The sequence below is a fragment of the Betta splendens genome, chromosome 9 (genome assembly GCF_900634795.4).
Source record: "Betta splendens chromosome 9, fBetSpl5.4, whole genome shotgun sequence".
Lineage (NCBI taxonomy): Eukaryota > Metazoa > Chordata > Actinopteri > Anabantiformes > Osphronemidae > Betta > Betta splendens.
In genome coordinates this window covers 21,903,109-21,920,801 of record NC_040889.2, presented here as the reverse complement: position 1 = coordinate 21,920,801, position 17,693 = coordinate 21,903,109, and the positions used below count along the sequence as shown (strand labels likewise).

At 42.4% G+C, this 17,693-nt stretch overlaps 3 protein-coding genes across 15 annotated transcripts in view; 1 reads left to right on the top strand and 2 right to left on the bottom strand.

Moving 5' to 3' along the window:
* LOC114862155 (membrane-associated phosphatidylinositol transfer protein 2-like) overlaps positions 1-8,452 on the top strand; it is a 34,754-nt gene extending 26,302 nt beyond the window's left edge. For 10 of the 13 annotated variants that reach the window (XM_055511663.1, XM_029162204.3, XM_029162205.3 and 7 more), the window contains 10 exons: positions 1,543-1,707; positions 2,543-2,827; positions 3,298-3,446; positions 3,523-3,639; positions 3,728-3,844; positions 3,926-4,074; positions 4,162-4,311; positions 4,409-4,589; positions 4,769-4,897; positions 5,114-8,452. In XM_055511663.1, coding sequence (XP_055367638.1) covers positions 1,543-1,707; positions 2,543-2,827; positions 3,298-3,446; positions 3,523-3,639; positions 3,728-3,844; positions 3,926-4,074; positions 4,162-4,311; positions 4,409-4,589; positions 4,769-4,897; positions 5,114-5,497 — 1,826 coding nt within the window. In that variant the 3' untranslated portion in view covers positions 5,498-8,452. The remainder of the gene's footprint in view (positions 1-1,542; positions 1,708-2,542; positions 2,828-3,297; positions 3,447-3,522; positions 3,640-3,727; positions 3,845-3,925; positions 4,075-4,161; positions 4,312-4,408; positions 4,590-4,768; positions 4,898-5,113) is intronic. The other 3 variants (XM_029162206.3, XM_041072298.2, XM_029162207.3) reach the window with 2 other exon arrangements.
* A 50-nt stretch (positions 8,453-8,502) lies between these two features.
* arl6ip4 (ADP-ribosylation factor-like 6 interacting protein 4) lies at positions 8,503-10,481 on the bottom strand. Its single transcript, XM_029162346.1, has 5 exons — positions 10,199-10,481; positions 9,820-10,119; positions 9,418-9,535; positions 9,196-9,265; positions 8,503-9,079 (listed from the first exon to the last, which is right to left on the bottom strand). The coding sequence occupies exons 1-5, from the start codon at positions 10,368-10,370 to the stop codon at positions 9,023-9,025; spliced, it is 717 nt and encodes a 238-aa protein (XP_029018179.1). The 5' UTR covers positions 10,371-10,481; the 3' UTR covers positions 8,503-9,022.
* Positions 10,482-13,959: 3,478 nt separating this feature from the next.
* LOC114862187 (protein asteroid homolog 1-like) lies at positions 13,960-16,891 on the bottom strand. The gene is made up of 4 exons (XM_029162281.3): positions 15,483-16,891; positions 15,217-15,412; positions 14,985-15,150; positions 13,960-14,819 (listed from the first exon to the last, which is right to left on the bottom strand). The coding sequence occupies exons 1-4, from the start codon at positions 16,674-16,676 to the stop codon at positions 14,621-14,623; spliced, it is 1,755 nt and encodes a 584-aa protein (XP_029018114.1). The 5' UTR covers positions 16,677-16,891; the 3' UTR covers positions 13,960-14,620.
* Positions 16,892-17,693: the final 802 nt, after the last annotated feature.

Here is a 17,693-nt window from a genome sequence, read left to right as displayed (position 1 = left end):
CAGCTGCGTCAGGCGTGGCCTAGTTCTTCTTCACATCATGGGCGGTTTTGAGGGTTACAGTTAAATTTGGTAACTGTTCTTGGAACTCCTAATATGAAGCATAACATTTCTCACAAATAAAAAAATAATCTAATAAATCACTGACAAGAACTGATCCATAGCTAGAACATATTAAGCCTATTATAAAGATCCTTAGCTTTTTGATATATGTTTTATTTACCCCTGAATTATCTTCAAAGTGTCTTCAGCTGTATCTTTTAGATGGGATACACGACTTTACTGTAACTGTTCTTTTGCTTGCCTAACTCAAATATCAGCTAACTGGCTCCAGGTTGTGCAGAACAAATCTTGTTAACTAAGATGAGGCGAGAAGATTACTTTGTGATTTACTAGTGTTAAAATAAAACATTTTCACGAACTGTCATGGAAATACTGGATGGAACATCTGAGCGCGCTCATGGTGTTATGTTGCTGTTGTCATCACGTGTTCATGTTACTCTCAGTATTTGAAGGACGCAGCTTTTGTGTTTGTGCTGTGACGCTGGGTTTCAGTGTGTTTGCACTGTTTCTATAAGAGCGCACAGTAGTTCTAGTGTCTGTGTTCCAGAGGTTATGATGTGGAGATTCTGCTGCTTGTGAAGTGTTTGCACCTTGTACCTAAAACCAGGGGTTAAACTGGGTCATAGAGCTCCTCTTAGCTCAAACTGTTAAATCTCACTTTTTCCCTTTAACATGGCCGCCTTCAGATGCTGACTTTTACTCAGCAAGCTCATTTTGCATGACTTAATAGTTTGATACATGTGACTCCAAACTAATGCACAGTTAACGAATGTGGAACTATGCTGGTCACTTCCTCCAGGTTTTATAGCAGATTTATTCCCAGTAATTTCATTATGCTGAAAGTATTTTTACTTAGTCAGATGAACATTTTAAAATGTTTGTCTCTGGTAAAATAACTCTCAAGGGGTTTATTGAATGTTACTCTGAACAATCCTTATTTACAGATCGCTGTTATTTAAGGTGCATTCTTCTTCTGGTGCCTTTGTAAGAAAACTGTGGAAACCATCTCATTCTAACAGAACCATCCAACCTCTCTGAACACAAGAGCAACCCTCCTAAAAAACCCAATTAAACCCCTGTTTGAGTCTGCACTTACGGTGTATAACCTGAATTGAATGTAATCTATATTTCTTGTATATAAGGAGTCAATCGATTTTATAAAATGTCTAACTCATTATATTTTATTATACCGACACAGAAAAGCTAATGAATACTTTTTGTATATATTCTCCTTCATAAGAGACACTAGCACATGGATGTGACTGTAGCAGGTGTGTGCATATGTGATTTGACATGTTTTATGTTTTCATGATCCTGTTTTCACTTGGTCGGTTTAAGAACCTTTTATGGCCATGTCGTGTTTCCATGTGTTCTGAAACCATGGTGCCTGCTGCCCCAGACCCCAACCCCCACTCCCCATCACTGTGAGCTCCCCTTATTTGTGTCTCTGTCTAATGGGATCTCCTTGTTTCGGCTCAATAGCGGATGTTGTTCAGTCTCATGGTGGTGTCTTCATGGACAGTTCGTACCCCTCCTCCCCCATAACGGGCCCCCTCTCCAGGGGCCAGCGGAGGGCCAGTGAGGTCAGCATTGCCAGCCAGGTCTCAGGAATGGCAGACAGTTACACTGCCACCAACATAGCCAACAGTAAGTGCTCTCACTACCAACCAGTCTGTTTCTCTCTTCCCTACACTCACACAAACACTGGAACAAACCTTTCCCTCCTTCAGGCCAACTTATTTCTATTTTTCTGTCCAGTTTGCGACTCTTCCTTCATCTTTTCTCTCCCTCAACCCACTTACTCTGACTCTTCACACACCCTGCCCTCCACCTGGAGCAGTGCAGTCAGCCAGGTAGACCCCGTTCCTTTCCGCTGCTCCTGCTTAGAACCACGTGATCCCTACGTTTCTGTTAGAGTCGTACAGGCTGGTTCTTCAGGTTCCTGTTGAATTCTAATGTCCAAGTTATAAGAAGAGCAAGTTTAGTGTCACTGTCTCCTGTCTGTCCTACTCTTATCCACTGTCTAAATGTAAATGCAATGATCGAGTGCTGCATTTATCTGCTGTTGCGATGCATGACACCTACCTCCCTCAGCCATTTCTGCATTGTCCACTCTTTACTGCAGCATTTGCTGAAGTAACCAGTACTGTTTCCCGTTTCCTGTTTCCCGTTTGACTCTTGTCTGTGTCTCGAAGTTCCTCCTCCCTCACTTTTCCACTTTTGTTAACAGAACATGTATTTGCATTTCACGTTGCAGACACTGTTGTTTTTGTATGTGCGGTGACGTCCTGAGGGAAGCTCACAAAGATGAACTCAGCGTTATCCTCTGTCGCAATAACCTTGCCGTTATTTTCAGCTTTAACATTTGCAGCTCTGCTAAAGGCAACTGACTGACACTGGATACAACCTGTTAAAACTCTCACATATTGTAGCAACATGACTACTTTTTTATGGTTTCTTTCTCTGTGTTTTCTTCCCATAGCCAAATCATGCCAAATTAACCAATCCAAAAAGTTCAACCTTTTGTCCCAACTCGCCCTGACATCACAAAACAAATTCTTCCTGAAAAGTCCTCCTAAGTCTCGTAAGAAAGCAGCGACTGGCCAGGCCACAGGATCTCCTGATGCAGATCTAGTAGCAGAGCTGGAAGGTGACACTAGTGAAAGTCTAAGTCCCACTGGCCAGTATGAGAACTGCTTGTCAGCAGGGCTGGACTGTGCTATATCTGATCTGGTCTCACTGGACTCCCAGGCTGAAGTGGAGCAAGGTATTTTTCCAAGGGCGGGGACTGAAATCAGCACAGGGCTGCAGGTCTCTTCTGTGTGCTTTCCTCTCTGCATCACAATTTTTTCTGCACTTTAAGCCTATTTTCTTCCGCATATTCTTTCTAATGTTTGATTAATGATGACTTCAGACAGTTAAATCTGGTTTCATAGACAGTGCTTAAATCCAGATCTTCCCCTGTTTCCAAATGAAAGTCTTTTTAAGGCCATAATAAAAAATAATGATCCTTCTAATGATCTTCTTCCTCTACTTGAATCATAGCACTTAATACTTGTGGCGGTAACCGTTACAAACTTCTTCCTTTTCCTCTTGTAGCTGAAGAACTGTAGCTGGGATTTGGTGATGATGTGTCGTCTTTCTGCTTTAACCTCAGGGGTGTTGCACCTTTCCATGGTATCACACGCCGCCTCTTCGCGTTGTCTAATGTCTCTGCACCCTTTTAACCCATCGCAGTTGCAGCCCGTTGGTGGGGCACAAAGCGACTGGACTTTGCCCTGTACTGCCCCGATGCTCTCACAGCTTTCCCTACAGTGGCTCTACCGCACCTCTTTCACGCGTCGTACTGGGAGTCCACTGATGTTGTGTCCTTCCTCCTGCGACAGGTGAGTAAACGCTGGCCTCCTTTATGATCTGTTAATGTGTAGCCCGCAGGCTGAGTCATTGAAGTGTCCGCTGTAGGTCATGAGGCATGAAAACTCCAGCATTCTGGAGCTAGATGGGAAAGAGGTCTCCGAATTCACCCCCTCCAAACCCAGAGAGAAGTGGCTCCGCAAGAGAACCCACGTGAAGATCAGGGTAAGCATCACATCTACAACAGGGCTTCAGGGTGTTTTAAACAGACAGCATCGTTTTAGTCAGTGTCTTTATTTTCCTGCGTGGACAGAATGTAACTGCCAACCACCGGGTGAACGATGCTGTGTTTACTGAAGGCAGCCAGCAGGTTGTGACAGGCCGCTTCATGTACGGCCCCCTGGACATGGTCACTCTGGCTGGAGAGAAGGTGAACTTTCTGTCATGCGCTTCGTAAAACACTACAGAATTTGTTTCTGAGCATATTGTATTTTTCCCTGGTCCGGTGCAGGTTGACCTACATGTCATGACCCAGCCGCCCTCAGGAGAGTGGGTGTACATCAACACAGAGGTGACCAACAGCAGTGGCCGTGTGTCTTTTGTCATCCCAGAGGACAAACGTCTGGGCATCGGAGTATACCCAGTCAAAATGGTTGTCAGGTGACGAGAGCACGTGTTATTGGGTTTATGTTTCCTCACGGAGACTTGCAAGCAAAAATCACCTTGTTTCTTTGTTTTTAATCCCAGGGGGGATCACACATTCGCAGACAGCTACCTGACCGTGATTCCACGTGGCACAGAGTTTGTTGTATTTAGCATTGATGGCTCTTTCGCTGCCAGCGTGTCGATCATGGGCAGCGATCCCAAAGTACGGGCCGGAGCTGTGGATGTTGTCAGGTACCCAGCTGCTCCTGTCTTTTTTTATATTCAAGTTTGTCACCACGGGAGTTGTTGTTTATTTCTTCATTAATCCGGCTGTTGCTCTTCATTGCAGGCATTGGCAGGATTTAGGCTATTTAATTATCTACGTGACAGGACGTCCAGACATGCAGAAGCAGCGTGTGGTGGCTTGGCTGTCTCAGCATAACTTCCCTCATGGCATCGTCTCTTTCTGTGATGGTTTGGTCCATGACCCGCTCAGACACAAGGCCAACTTCCTCAAGTCCCTGACAGAGGTTAGACTTGGAGCAAAGCACTGAGGGAAACCTATGCAGTTTTATAATCATTGTTTAGTTGCCACCTATAGTTAATATATATGTGAAGTGAAATGTTAATATGGTTGACGTGTGAGAAGCGCTTCCACAGATGATAAGAAAAGAGCTTAGGTCAAACATTTTCATTTGACCTGCTGCAGGCTCACATGAAGATCTTCGCTGGCTACGGATCAACCAAAGACATCTCGGTCTACACTTCCATTGGTCTCCCTTCCTCCCAAATATACATTGTCGGCAGACCCTCAAAGAAGATGCAGCACCAGTGTCAGGTACCGTTTGATCAAAAAGCTCTCATTTAGCAAATAAATGGCCCTTTACTATGTGTCACAAATGCAAGTAAAAATTGTTTTTTATGTAACACTGGTCTGTTCTCTAACACTGTACTGCCACTGCCAAATAATAATTCATTCATATGAATGAGTGAATATGAACCTGCATGCTCTGATTAGATGACAGTATGCATCTCCTCCGATCCTCTCCTCCAGTTCATCACAGAGGGCTACGCAGCTCATTTGTCTCAGCTGGAGTACAACCACCGTTCTCGGCCCGCCAAGTCCAGCAGCGCGCGCATGGTCCTGCGCAAGGGCAGCTTCGGCCTGGGCGCAAACAGCGACTTCCTGAGGAAGAGGAACCACCTCCTGCGCACCATCTCCTCCCAGCCGGCCCCCAGCTCCCCGACGGGCAACATCCACAACAGGCCGGAGCGCACGCAGAGCCAGTCGGACAGCGAGCGGCTGGAGCGCGAGCGGCTGGAGCGCGCCCACAGCCACGGCCAGGGGACCACCCAGCGCAGCATGAGCATCACGGCCAGCTGCTGGGGCCGCAGCAGCAGCACCAAGTTGGAGCCAGGAGTCTTCAGCCCCAAATGAGATTAAAGACACAAAGGGGAGGGGGGGGGGGCTTTTGGATTCAGACTCGATGCTGAGGCAGACGCATGTTATGATGAGCAGTTACAGTTACAAAGAGTGTAACAGTTGAAAAATAACAGGTGCTACAAACCACTCTTTATAAACCTAACACCAGTTACCCTCAACACAACTATGTATGGACAGAGGCTATATTTATTATAAATCACACAATCAGCAGGTGTTTCAGGAAGCTTCTTCCTGAGGCAGAAACAAACAGATAAAGCTGATGCTGTAGGGATCCAGACTGTTTGTACTGTTTAGTAAATGTTTATCAGTCTTGTATACAAGGTTAGCTTTTCTCCTACAGCAGCTTTTAGGTCAGAGATGGTTACACACAAAAGCACCGTCATGCTGCACTGCCTCCACCAACACAAAGTGGGTCCAGACAGGCCCGTGTGCTGAGCGCTGTGGCCACCGCAAGCACAACACCTGTAGTAAGAAGCTGTGTCAATAATGCTATAGTTTTAAATCAAAGTCCTTTTTACGCAATGATCCAAAATGTGGTCTGGTTTGAGAGCAGAGAATCAGGACAAACTGGACTGATGTGTTTACTTTAAGGGTGTGACCATAGGTGCTTTTGTGAATCCAGTCATTTATGAACTGTACCAAATATTTTTATGGCTTGTGAGCAAAGCATCCATTATTTTCCCGTGAGCTGCTTCTACGTTATTTACTTCAATCATAACGGCAATAGATGTTTCACCAAACCATCCAGTCCAGTTTTTCTTGTTTCCGTTTGTCTCTCAGACCAAAGAATCATCCAAAACCCACCTGAAGCAAACTGCGAAATTACCCTTTAAATATGGCTGCATCTGAAACTGTTCTGGGCTTTTTATAGCGTTTCACCACATCCCACTGTACAGTACTGAGCTGCTCTACCTTCGGGATTATCAGTGACGCGGCTATAGGGGAAACTCCCACCACTGTACGGTTAACGTGCCAAAGGAAGCGCTATAGGACGATATGCTGCACTCGAACGGAGTGTCCAGTGTAAAAAGGGAATAGACTGTGTAAGTATGTAGTAAAATGCCTTAACAAGGCTTGTACATAATCGTTACATTCTAGTGCAGATCCAGTATCTGGTCCACTCAAGACCAGTTTCAAGTGTCTTCTCTCTTCTGGGGGTAAACACCACCTCATTCAGGATTCACTTTATTGGCTGATGATAATATTGTTGTTATTTAAGACTATAGGCATATTAAAATGTATTGATTTTGTGATCAAAATGTGTTTTAATATTACTTTAGCTATGTTGTGTGTTGTTTTTTTTTTCCTTCAGACTTTAGTTGCAGTAGCCAAAACCCCTAAAGGTCTTAGCCTGGCACAGTATTGTATTTTTATTATTTTACCATTTTATCTTGCAGATTACCAGAACTGTATCAACAGAAAGGCTATCTAGTGTCATATATATATTTGTTATTATCAGTTTTGGACATTTGGGATATTGCTTCTTTGTAGTTTTCCCAAAGCTGTAAATGAGGCATTGAATGTGCTCATAGATAATCGTCCTTAGGTTAAGGTCTCTTTCTCTGTTCTGCTGCGCCATTAGAGGAAGATAAATGTGCAAATTGTAAATTCTGTACAATACGCTTTTAGAATTAGGAACACAGAGCTAAGACTTACTTTGTGCTGTTGGCTATTCATTTCTGAAATGGTAAAATAGTGTGATTTATCCATTCAGATGATGTTTATTTGTCCTTCTAATAGGGTTGTACAGAGCTGACTACAATGGACCAATATGGGCTCAAATGTAAAGGGAAACGTGCAATATTATTCAACCACACCACAAGATCAAGCAGAACGTTTTGAAGAAATGTCACAGTGCATTGACAATCAGCTGAACGAGGAATTAATATTCTAAAGACCTCAAATTGCAGAGGGTGTGTCTTCACGTGTTCACGTCAAAGCTCATTTTACAAGGGAATGATATGACAAAAGGCTTTTGTTGGACACACACGTGCTCCATTTTGATTTTTTTTCTTCATTCCGGCAAATTCCGTCTATATGAAGCTACTTAATGTTTACTGAAAGAGTTGCCCAAAAAATAGTCCTGGCTTTAATTTACAGCTGTCTGAAACGCTAGAGGGGAGACAGGCAAGACGATATGCAGGTTTGTTTGTTTTTTTTACATTGAACTTAGTGATGATGTGGAAGCGGTTTATCATCAGGCTTTAAAGGAAGATGTTTCTAAAACCTTGTTTCTTGCTACCCTGGAGAAATGCATTTCATACTTTATTACTATCCCTCTGCATTTTGACCTGGTCATAGTTATAACTGCTGATTTGCGCAGCCATAGAAATTTTGAAAAATGGACAGTTACTCATCCCAAGCCAACTATTGATCCATATTCCTTCCCTATGAGTTCTGCATTGCCAGGACGTTAGAATCCAGAGAATGTAAAGACAAAGCAGTGTGGTTGTGTGGAAAGGAAGCCTCTGGGCAGGCACCTGCTTTGATTCTTCTGCTGAGAGATACTTACCAGAGGCCTTACATTTCCCTTGTCCTGCCTTACATTGACCATTGTGTTGCAAGGCCTACAGTGAACACTGCTGACACCCTAATTGACTTCATGGAAAATTACAGACTGTTCGTGCACAGTTTACTTGGAAAAGGGAAAAGGCCATATTTTCTGAAAAGGCTTTGGTTTGTTTTCACTTTAAAGAGGAGATATTTCATAGATATTAGGTAACCATCACCCTCTCAAACTGTTCCCTGGGTTAATGCAATGGTGTAACTGTTTCATTTAGTAGAATTATTACTGTATATATACACGGTATATGACATACCTTGGTAAATTATGCTTGGAAAATATTTTCATTGTACAGGGTGTGTATCTTGTAGGATTTGGATAACATTGTTTTATCCATTCCCTAGTGTTTTTATGTACAGTGTATAAAGAACGTTTAAAAAAAACAACTAAGCTATTTTGGCATTTCTTCAGTGCATCATCATAAAAATTAGTCAAATCAGGTCGCAAAAATGCAGGTTTATTGAAAGAATACAAATTTGAGATGTAGCGGTGAGAAGACTGGATGTAGAGTATGCAACCGAAAGACAAAAAAATGTTTGCAGCATCACCTAGATAATAGTTAAGCAGCTTCTTATACAGTTTTACATTACAGTACTTTGATATTTTGCTAATATACAGGTAGACATCATTTGAATTGACTGTTTGCAATCACAACAAATGAGTGAGCACATGTAGGATTCCTACCGTCAGTGCTTTAAAAGATGATTATAATCCTACAGAAAACAAGTCTCAGATGTTCAAGCTATTCGGGACATTTCCTTTGTTGATCTTTGCTCCTGTTTCTATGCAACACAAATTAAAATTCATTTCCTTACTTTATATGTGAGCTTGCATATACATATTAAATATGCACTTTGTTAAATATTACTGCCCCTTTTACTTGTCTGATGAGTCCATTCAGCGTTCTTCGTTCCAGCTTAGTTCATCTGTTCTTCTGAAAGAGAAAACTGCATCTTCTACCTGTTGATTCCCAGCGTTCTTTGGAAGGTATTCCCATCTCCCACGGTGGATTGCTTCAAGACAGATAGATATTTACTATTCATTACTAGATTATTTAAGAAATAACTTATTTTTAATGTTATTGCTATTTGTTATTTTGAAATGTTGAATCTGAATTTTTTTCTTTTACCTTGTTAATGTCTTTGTGTTTTTCTCGGCTCACTATTTCCTCGATGACTTCTCCTTCTCCTCTCACCAATCTGGAAGTAAACAGAAACACAATTCATTTTTCCAATAGAGCTGACACCTATTATAAGAATGATCAGTGAAAGTAACAGGCTGAAAGTTTACAAAAAACAAACACGCATACAATTAATAAATAGATACAAAAATTCAAATGGTGATTTCTTACCTGGTCCGTCCTGTTTCAGGGTCTACCACCCTGCGAATCACACTCTGTCGGGCCTCATACTCCTCCTTGGTGAGGGGTCGCTTAGTAGAAAGTCTGGCCTTTTGCTCATCTGTCATAACTGTAGGAAAGAAAATGACTCATGACGCATGCTGTGGTAGAAAGTACAATGGTAGGACTATGTTCACCAGTGTCACCAATTTCTGATTATAACAAGGGTTATAATCAGAGGTTGTCTGACTAACAAGCTCTTTTATCACTGCTGTAATTTGTCCATCAATTTGGAGTGAATAAAAACTGGGTTTTAAATTACTTCCATCAATCAAGGGATGTTTTAACATGTGAAATCTAGACATATAAATCTATAAAGGCCGTTTGAGGTGAATAGTTAATGTTATGTCCCACCAGGTCCGAGCTCCACTGCCCCCTCCTCACTCTGCCACATCTCCAGGTATGATGGAGGCTTCTCAACCGGACCCGGAGGCAACGGCACCTCCGCTTTCTTCTTTTTCAGCTTCTCCTTCTTTTTCTCCTTTTTTCTTTGTTTCTTCAGCTTCGCCTTTTCCTTCTTCAGCTTCCTTTTCTTCCTCTTTTCTTTGCTTTTCTTCTTTTTGGACTTTTCATCACTTGACGAGGACGAAGATGACGATGAAGATGACGAAGAAGATGAGCTTCGGCTTCGCTTTTTTCTTTTTGTTTTTGCATCTAAGAAAGAAACGGAGGGTTCAGTGCACATCGTTAAAGCTTTCCTTGATTCCACAGCTCACTCATTTTAATTCCAAACCTTGACTCCTGTGTTGTTTTTTCTTTGACGATGAGCTTCGCCCCCTGGTGCTGGACGACGAAGAGGAGGAGGAAGACGACGAAGATGACGACGAAGAGGGGGAACGTCTGCGTTTCTTCTTGTCATGTGTTCTTTCTCTCGCCGCTCTCTCGCGTGACCGGCTGCGATCCATCGCTCAAGAAACAACAACCGCGTCAACCCAAACAGAAACGTCGATCAAAAATCACCAGCAGGCGCAGAAGTAAATTCGTCCGTCTCTAATCTTCTTCCGGCGGCGGTAAGAAGCTCCTGTTAAAAGTTCCTAGTTCCTACGTTAGTTCAGACACAAATAAACTCCACTCTTACTGTAAAAGTGACCAAATTAGTGGACAAAATACCGCTCAATTAGACTGGAGCAGCAATAATACCGATGTAACTCTTTACTCAAATGAAACTAAAGTAATGGCATTTTACAGTCATTTTAGGGTCAACACTTTCAGACTGTTAAGTACTTTATGCGTTATAATAATTTTTCATGTGTATCTCGCATGTATGGAAATTGCACTACATGTAAACTTATGCTAGTCTACATGTAATTCTTTCCAAAGTATTGAATTAATATTCTATTTGAATCAACCAGTAGTTAATTAACAAGTAACATTTCCTTGTTGAAGTCACTAGACAAACTAAGTAATTTTTTTGTGTCCCATGGTGATAGTAAAAGATGTTCTAATACTTAATTTGTCGGTGTTATCTTTAATGTTTGCTTTTGTAATGTTTTTTCCCTCTATGTAATAATTTAGGAATAATAAACAAATAAAAATAAAATGTCACTTAAAAGAACACTTCACCAATTTTAATGGGTGTTGACCAAAAGCATGTTAATAGTATTTGCGAATGATGGGACACTCTCATTTTCCATTATTTTCTTTGCAGAAAAATATAATTTATTTATTTCTCTGCCTCAATCTGCCAGGGCGGCTGCAGATGATGTAAAATATGTCATTCTCAGCTGCCCTGGTGACTTCATGGGTTCACAGGCTGCAACTACTGTTTCCCGGTTTTGTACCTCTGCACCTGCCCCAGAAACAGTATGTGAGAAGAAACTCAGAAGGGCTGATAGTGAGGAAAACCAGGGTGCAGATGGTGATGAGGGCAGTAAAAGAGGACGCGTGCTGAGGATGAGGTGGTGGTATTGATTGTATTTGGTCACCAGATGGCGACACCTCACTCAGAAATGACACATTTCATGCAGATGGTCCAACTCTCCCTGTCTCAGCTAATACTGATCACCTTGACCAGGTGTGTTCAATCAATCAGCAGCTAAGTGACACACTTGATCAATGTAATCAACAGGGAGAGTTGGAAAACCAGCAGGACTGTGGCCCTCGAGGACCAGCCACCCCTGATGTACTGTATATACTTACAAACAACAGCATAAACATCTGAAAAGCATCCGCACATCGCTCTAAACCACTGGAACAGTGAGAAGTAGGAATTGCCTAAGTTCTCTTGCCTTAAATCGTAACCACTGCTCAAGGGCACTTGACCATCAACCATCATCATCATTGTGTAATGTGGTGTAATTAAACAGGGAGGGGGGTGCTTGTGTTGGGGGAGGATCCAAAGGCTGGTTCGTCCACCAGTCGTAGGGTCAGTGGTTCGATTCCTGGCTCCTCTGGACTGTGTTGACGTGTCCTTGGTAAAGACACTGAAAGTCGTCCCCAGTGAATGAATGTGTGTTTGTAAAAGCTCTGTATGAGCCACACTAACATCTACTGTCACCACAGCCTGTGAGGCTCAGTCACCAAATGTGTGTCTGTGTTGTCAGGACGAGTAAGATCTCACTGTCATGAACGTGCTGAGGGTTGGACTCAAATGTGCAGCTCAACAAACAGAGTTCATAAAATTGAGTCTTTATTTTCCACAGATCAGAATCAGCACGCAGCAGGTTGTCAGGCAGGCACCAGTGGAGGTTCCAACCAGGGCTAAACAAAGGCAGGGTCAAACAACAGGCAGAGAATTCAAACCGGTGAGACTAGATGAGTGCTGGAATGCTGACTGACAAGTGCAGACAATCTGGCAACAGACTGATTACAATTGGGCTACAGCTGTGACACCGTGGGACAGAAAGTAGAACAAAACAAAACACAAGACTAGAACTGGATTTCAAACTAAAACCAGAAGTTACACAAAAACATTATTAAGAGATTTGTGACACCCACCTAAAATTTGGAGACACAGTCACGATAACCTGTGAGACTGGTACATGTCCCACAGCCCAATAAAGTTCTAATGTATGAAGTTTGTACTAAAAAAATAATGGTTTGGCAAATGTCAATCACCATGGTTGTATTTTTTAGCATTGATGAAACAATGTTTTATTATTATGATGTACAGTACTTTTTTATATCAGTAGGCAGGGTTAATAGATTGTGTTTTATTAGTAGGTTGAGTTGCATTTATGACTTGTGTTTTTTTGTGGCTTGTGTTTATAGGTTGAGTTAACAAACAGAGCGGTCAAAGACAGACTTTCAATTCTAAATTCGTATATACATTTGACCTGCCCTAGGTATTTATTTATTTATTCACCTTCCATTTTCCAAATTAACACTTACATCTGGATGTGATTCACAACAACTTTTGTTTGGACCCACACATGTCAACTATGGTTGCAATACATCATCTTAAAAGAGATTAAAGTGATTAACATATCAGTAGTTTCTTGTGACCCACTGGCATCACCAAAGTTAACTTTGTCTGCTTGTGATGCTTTTCCAGGTTTTGACCGTACAGTAACTTCGTGCAGTTTCACTTTCTTTTAATCCCTTTAAATATGCTTAAGAATCAACAGAACCTTTCACTCACATCTTAATTTACTTACTTTATACTCTACTCTAATTCTTGTCCACAAACACTGTACTTGTTTGTTTGACTTCTAATACTTCCAGCTGTGACAAAACTTGGTATGTTCTATGTTCTGCGTTAGATTCAGAAGTAAATATCTAGATATTTGATAAAAAGACATGGCCTTGTAATTGGGCTTAATTAGATAATGGGAATTAATGAAGTGAATTGGACCCATAAATCGGCTTCACTGTTTCAGACTGCCTGCCACCCACAGTGCAGTTCTGACATTATGCCTGGGCAGCAGAAGACCTGTTCACACCTGAATCTAATTATTTAGCTACTTTCATCATTCATGTTTAAATGTTATAGCAATTTTCAGCCACAACACATAATACTGCTGTTTTTTCCTGTTTTCTTTAGACAAAAAATATCAATAGTAAACGTTTTGGCACATTCTGTTTGCATAAATTCAGCTTTGTTTTTATCATTTCATTACATTATCATTTTTAGCAGATGGTGATCTAATCTACTATGTTCAAATAATTTTACAAATATTCAGCTATGCTTAAACAACTCCTAAATTGCTTCAGATACTATCATTTATGCTTTAAAAAATTCAGCTACTATGTTTTAAATGTTTTTTTAGCAGTTCTTCAGGAATACTTTCAGCGAAAGTGTGAATGTTCTGATGGAAATGCTTATCTAGTTTTTTTTGTTACCCATCTGAGATAGATTCTGCTCCACATAAAGTTATGAGGTTAAACTTTTTACAAGAACCAGGAAAATAAAGACCTTTAACAGGTCTTTAACAAGACCAATAACACAAAGCCCAGTTTAGCTGTTCAGCACTGAACACAGTAAACGTCAGTCGTCACTGGAGGCCGGTTCATGATTGAGGTCTTTGTCATGTGATGATGTTCTGAACCATACTATTTTTTATTCTTTTAAATTTATTTTTATTTTTCTCTTTCTTTCAAACATGTAAATGCAGTTGATTTATAAACACACATAATTTCATACATACACAAGAAAATGCTAATCAGCTTTCAATTTACCTATGTTATGCTTGAATCCTAGTCCTACCCCATGACATCACCTTTCAATCAATATCTATACATAGAGTATTATTTTCATACGTCACATAAAGTATTATAATAAGCAATTATTACAGAATGTTAATATTTGTACACCACTCCCACAATCTAAATAATCAATGAGTCCGTCTTGCCTATATCTTAAGTAACACATGTCTTCATGTTTATGTTTAAACACATCAGTTCTATTACTATTTTTTGTATGTTTTATGTCCTCACTTTTTTACTTTATTCCATAGTTTGACACCACTTAGAAAAACACAATCTTCGTTTGGTTGTGCGTGAAGCATACGTATAGCATGGATTCAACATAATATATAATGTGTTGGGTCCGATCCTTGTATTATCCAGCACCTACATAACACAGTGTAATGTATGTGTGCTGTGACGACCTGGTTCTGTCTCGGCATTAACTGTTTTTCTTCCTCATGTCATGCTTTATTCTATAGTTTGGCACCCCTTATAGAAAAACAAAATCTGTCTCTGTTCCATCTCTGCATTAACGGCTTTTCTTCCTCATGTCATGCTCAGCCTCAGTGTTCCTCTTCTGGCTCCCTGCTCCCTGGTCCTCCAGTGAACGACATGCTGCGTTTAAGCTGTCGAACAATCCTCTCTGGGCTTCGTCCATCAGTTGTCTGACTGTGTCAAGGTGGTTCTGGGGTCCTGCCAGCTGGTGAACCACGGGTCCACAGTAAAGCCTGAACAAAAACGTAGTACACAGAAAAACTAGTGGGAGTCCGGTATATTGGGCCGAAATCTTTGTATTCACTATTCAGTATTACGGTATGAGATAAATCATAAAAAATCCAGTAAAAGTACACAGTTTCTGTTTTTTTTTCTTAAAGTTAAACGTGGATTTGTACCGGAAGCATTCAGGTTCTGGTAGAGGGAGACACAGCAGCTGGTTCAGAAGGAGGCTCTGTCTGAAGCAGCACTGCCACTGGCTGAAAGCGTGAGCAACATCTGGATGCAGCTGGATCTGCACCCCTCCGGCCTTCAAAGCTTCCATCTCCTTTTCAAACCTAGAACCTGAAACAAGCAGATTCAAGCCCTTAGTCGGAGCCCGGCACAGAGCTCATGTGTCCTGTGACTCACCTGGTCTCAGATGTTGCCCATAGACAAACCCCAGCAGGAGGGCGTGGAGGTACTGATCGGATTGATCCTGCCGGTACTTCCACCAGAACCTGGTGGCACAAACCTGCAGCTTCATGTGTTCGGGGACGTTAAGTAAGTCTTGAAGCCGAGAGTCCAGAGCTCCCAGCAGAACCTGGAGCCGCTGAGCCTCTGGAACCTGTTCACAGCAGATTACCGTCATTCATTCACTCACCACAAACACAAACTGTCCGTGTGACCGTGGGTACCTGATCCAGATGTTGTAGGTCACCCAGATGCACGCTGGGCTGCAGCGCAGGCACCTCGGTCGCTGACACAGAGCGTGCGTCCACCCGGTCGTACTCCGTGCAGATGCTCTGGCCCAACAGTCCGTAGAAGAGCTGCCTGAGGGGCCGGGCAGGGGTGTACCCGCTGGGCTGAGAGAAGTCCTCCACCAGAGGAGTCAGCATCATCCTCCTGTGACGCAGCACGTCTGTGACGAACGATGTGAGCCGGCCATCTTTGATCCTGGGAACCATCCACTGTGGCAGGTCTTCACCTCGCGTCTCTGCTGTTGCTCCCTCATCTTCATATGTTCTGATGGACTCCAGGAAGCATTTGTTGTCTGTTGGCTCATTTCCAACAAAGGCCAGCGCTGCACTTAAAGCCTTCCTCTGTTTGTCCTGTGGTGTCTGCAGATGTTGCAGGTTCACGTCCGCTAAAAACCTGAGAATAGCTTGTAGTCGAGGCTGAGGAGGCGTATAGCCAAACGTCTGTATGAACCTTCCACGATCTTCCAGTTTGGAATAATCATTTCCTGCTATTGCAGCGAACACTGGCGCCAGAGCCGGGTCTAACCTGAAGTGCCTACAGAACTCTGACCTCCTGTAAAGCTTGGCCTGGATTCGGCCGTTCCTGTGTTTCTTCCACTGAAACTGGTCCAGAGGCAGGACTCCTCCCTGAAGGTCATAGATGTAGAAGTCAGAGTCATTAGACAGCACAGGACAACCCAATTGGTTCGCCCAGGAGGCCATCCGCAGGTCCGCTTCTCCAAAGCTCTCTTCAAACTCGATGTTTTCACTGATTAGGATTTGCTTGAAGACGTCTTTGGCGAGTGGAGGAAGGATGTTGTTGCTAGGTTGGTTCTGTGCCAAGCTCTTTGCCATTTCAAGTTTATTTTGCAAACGAGTCTTCAGCGTTTCCATCTTCTCAGGATTGGAGGATCCATCCAGAACCATGTGTGGAGTGACATTACAGTCGCGTAGAACTCCAAGGAACCGACAGATCTCATCTTTGAATCCAGAATAGTCTCCTCCGTGACTCTGGTCCAGCTTTGGCTCTGAGTTGAAATACAGGGAGTAGTACACATTTGCAGCATCGATGATGATGTGGCTGTTGTTTAATTCAATATTCTCCAAGACGTTTGATCCTGTCACCAGGTGCTTCAGTCCCTGAACTCCCATGGTTTGATCAAGGCGTTTGGCGCAAACAGAGGCTCTAACATCGTCCTCAGGTGATGTATCACATTACGCCACTGGTGCAACCTGCCCATCCTGCTCTGTGGGCAGCTCAGCTTTGTTGTTACAGCACTTTGTTTGCTTCACTGTAAGGATGTGTGTCTGTAGATTTTGAAGGGGAAACAGCAGTGTCTTTGAAATAGTCTCCTTCATATTTAGCTTCCGCTAGAAATGATCAGTTGTGTTTATTCACTCTGCTTCTCGGGAGGAAACATTATCAACACATTAATATGTAATTAACAGTGTTGTAGCCTGTGGGGCTGCTGGCGTCATGGCAGCAGGAAAACACTGATAAAGCAACAGGTCCCGCCTCTCGTGTTTCTGATTGGCTCAATGTGTGTTGTCTCTTCCTTCATACAAACATCTGCAACAATCAATGAAAGCAGAGCAAACCTGGCTTGGTACAGAGCCGAGTGCCACCAAGTATCAGTGAGTGTATGAAATGAGATCGTACAAACTAAATGTGTGGTGCTGCACTGCTGATGGGAACACTCACAGCATGTCCTTCAAATATTTGTCGTATCAGCGCCTGCACATGCAGAGGCTTCGTAACTTCACCTGATGTTTCAATTCAATTTTATTTATATAGCACCAAATGACAATAAAGTTATCTCAAGGCACTTTACAAAGTAAGGTTTAAGACCTTACACAACTAAACCCAACAAATCCAACATACAGCAAGTTTGACAGCAACAGTGGATATGTTGCTGTCTGGACTGTATGTTATTACAGCACTTTGTTTGCTTCATTGTAAGGAAACAGCATTGTGTCTTTGAAATAGTCTCCTTCACTCTGCTTCTTGGGGGGAAACATTATCATCACATTAATATGTAATTAACAGTGTTGTAGCCTGTGGGGCTGCTGGGGTCATGGCAGCAGGAAAACACTGATTAAGCAACAGGTCCCGCCTCTCGTATCTTTGATTGGCATGAAGCGAACCTGGCTTGGTACAGAGCAGAGTAT

Bases quoted from the DNA above. Each gene is read 5' to 3' on its own strand.
- arl6ip4 (XM_029162346.1), bottom strand. From the start codon at position 10,370: ATGGATCGCAGCCGGTCACGCGAGAGAGCGGCGAGAGAAAGAACACAT. The intron at 10,120-10,198 runs GTTTGGAATTAA...TTTCTTTCTTAG, and splicing joins AAAACAACACAGGAGTCAAG to ATGCAAAAACAAAAAGAAAA. The intron at 9,266-9,417 runs GTAAGAAATCAC...GTTTACTTCCAG, and splicing joins CCTGAAACAGGACGGACCAG to ATTGGTGAGAGGAGAAGGAG.
- LOC114862187 (XM_029162281.3), bottom strand. From the start codon at position 16,676: ATGGGAGTTCAGGGACTGAAGCACCTGGTGACAGGATCAAACGTCTTG. The intron at 15,151-15,216 runs GTGAGTCACAGG...TGCTTGTTTCAG, and splicing joins TGGGCAACATCTGAGACCAG to GTTCTAGGTTTGAAAAGGAG. The intron at 14,820-14,984 runs GTACAAATCCAC...GTTTTTGTTCAG, and splicing joins CCAGAACCTGAATGCTTCCG to GCTTTACTGTGGACCCGTGG.